The sequence below is a fragment of the Eimeria mitis genome, genomic scaffold, assembly GCF_000499745.2.
Source record: "Eimeria mitis Houghton genomic scaffold, Emh_scaff5571, whole genome shotgun sequence".
In the NCBI taxonomy this organism is placed as follows: Eukaryota; Apicomplexa; class Conoidasida; order Eucoccidiorida; family Eimeriidae; genus Eimeria; species Eimeria mitis.
Genome location: NW_013573841.1, coordinates 992 through 3,525, shown reverse-complemented (window position 1 = coordinate 3,525; position 2,534 = coordinate 992). Strand labels below are relative to the sequence as shown.

Sequence of the window (2,534 nt, the reverse complement as noted above, 5' to 3'; positions counted from 1 at the left end):
TTTCTTCTGCCGTTGGATCAAATAGCAGTCAGACGGAAATGGCCCTCTTGCGTCTAGGTTTGCTGCTGCTGGCGCTAACGCAGCAGCAGCTGCTGCAGCATGCGCCCTGCAGCGCCCTAGCTGTCCACACGAAGTCGGCGGCAGCAGCGGCAGGAGCAGCAGCAGCTCCGAGCTGCAGCTCTGGCTTGCTAAGGGGGCCTCTTCCGCTGCATCTTGCGTGCCGCATGCAAAGGCTGAAGCCACAGCAGCAGCAACAGCAACAGCAGCTACAACCATTCACCGCATTCGTACGGCCCCTCGCTACGGGTGCTGCGGCACAGCGGACAGCAGCAGCAGCATCCCTTGCCGCTACAGCAGCAGCATTGGAAGCAACCGCAACGAAGGTCGCCGCACTGCAGCATGCTGCTGATAACACAGCAGCAACAGCAGCGCTACCAGGGACAGCAGCAGCAGCAGCAGCAGCAGGACAAGAGCTGCCGTTTCGCATCGGGCATGGCTACGACATGCACCGCCTCTCTACGGATCCCAAAGCCATCACAGGTCAGCTCTTGCTACTACTGTTTCTGCTGCTGCTGCTGCTGCTGCTGCTGCCGTCACGTGTGTTTATGCTTGCTGGCTATCAGTCGCCGCTGCTGCGTGCATGGCTGCTGCTGCCTTACTGCGTTAGTTGCTGCTCCGTTGTCATCTGTTGCAGCAGCTACTGTTGTTTCTGCATGCTCTTGACTTTCTTTTCGCTGCGTTCATCAGATAAACAATTTATGTTTCAACAGTTCGCTATTGATTGCTGATTGTGACTAATTTGATTCTTTATATAATAAAATACAATAAAAAGTAATAAACAAAATAATTTATTTTACAGGGGTGTTCTCGTGTCCTTCTTATCATTATTAATTATTTTCCTATTGAGTAATTAAAAAATAAAAATTTTTGTTTTGTTTATATTTCGCTTCGCTCGCCACCATACAGCCGCTTTTTTGTTTATGTGTTTCCTTTTACTACCAGAACTGTTGTGGCCCCATATATTATACATCTGTGTAGATATTTATACATACATATATATATATGTATACATTATATATATAACCACAATAGTATAATTAATATACTAATATATTACTAGTATATTAATATGCACCTTATGCCCTGGCTGTTGTTAGGTCCCCTAGTGCTATCGGGCGTCTCGTTCGCCTCAGAGGCAGCAGAAGCAGCAGCAAAAGCAGCAGCAGCGAGCCGGCAACAGCCAAACGCAATAGCAGCGGCAGCAGCAGCTGCATCAGCTGCTGCTGCTGCTGCATTTTCAGGCGGACGCCGGCTGCTGTCAGGCGCCTCTCTAGGCCTTCGGCGCCTATTGGGATACGGCACAGGCACCGCTAGCAGCAGTAGCAACAACAGCAGCAGCAGCAGCAGCAGCAGCAGCAATTTGGGCTTCGGTGTGATCGCTCACTCTGATGGGGACGTGGTGCTGCATGCAGCAGCAGACGCCATTTTTGCTGCATCAGGAGCAGCAGATATCGGGCAGCAGTTTCCTGACACAGCAGCTGAAAACAAAGGGCGAGATTCGAGGGATTTCGTTGCAGCAGCAGCAGCTGCTGCTGCTGCTGCAGGGTACGCAGTAGCGCAGCTGGACGTGACCCTCCTGCTGCAGCGCCCCCGCATCAGCAGCAAGAAGCAGCAGATGATTGAAAACTTAGCAGCAGCCCTTGGCATCAGCAGCAACCAAATTTCAATCAAAGCAAAGACAGGAGAAGGTATCGGGCCTGTGGGCCGCAGCGAGGCAGTGGAGTGCCACGCGATGGTGCTGCTGCAACGGAAGGGTTAACGTACACCAGGCGCAGCGCAGCAGCAGCAGCAGCAACAGCGCGGGCGATCGCAACAGCAACAGCAGCAGCTTTCTTATACCCCTTCAGCGGCTAGCAGTAGGTGGAAGAGACCGATGCAGTGCCCCCTGAGCAGGCCGCAGCAGGAGCAGCAAGTGTAGCTGCTCAGCTCAGACGACAGAGAAATTTGGCAATGGCCATTGTAACAGGTGCTGCGCGGTTTCTGTTGCTGCTCTTGCCGCTGCTGCTGCTGCTGCTGCTGCTGCTGCTGCTGCTGCTGCTGCTGTGGGTGTTGCCACTATTTTCCTCCAGGAGTTGTTTGGGGGACGGCAGCTGCGGCCACTGCCAGCAGCGTCTGCTGCCTGGTTGCTATCGATGCCGTTTTAAAATTTTTAGATATTTTTTAATTTGATTTTAACTCTCCAGCGAGAGCGAAGAAGAAACGCCTAAGGTTTTGTTGCAGCAGCAGCACCAGTGAGTGCTGCTGCTGCAGCGGGCACACATCCCTGTGTCCCGCGCTACTTCTCTCGTGTCAGCAGAGCTTTTTTCTGTACTTTCTGTGTAGACAGGTGAAGGAGGCTAGCAGGAGATCAGTGCAGAAAGAGAGCACACCAGCATATCGAAATAGCTGTCTATTTATCTTATCAGCTAAATTGAGGCACTAAATCAACATATCCTAAACACAGCAGCAGCGGCCCCCGTAGCATCTCCAGGTGC

General features: G+C 52.2%; 1 protein-coding gene across 1 annotated transcript; it reads left to right on the top strand.

Moving 5' to 3' along the window:
* Positions 1 to 38: 38 nt before the first annotated feature.
* Positions 39 to 1,819, top strand: EMH_0082890 (2C-methyl-D-erythritol 2,4-cyclodiphosphate synthase domain-containing protein, putative; the record flags this gene model as incomplete). Its single annotated transcript, XM_013500588.1, has 2 exons — positions 39 to 540; positions 1,158 to 1,819. The coding sequence occupies 2 exons, from the start codon at positions 39 to 41 to the stop codon at positions 1,817 to 1,819; spliced, it is 1,164 nt and encodes a 387-aa protein (XP_013356042.1).
* Positions 1,820 to 2,534: the final 715 nt, after the last annotated feature.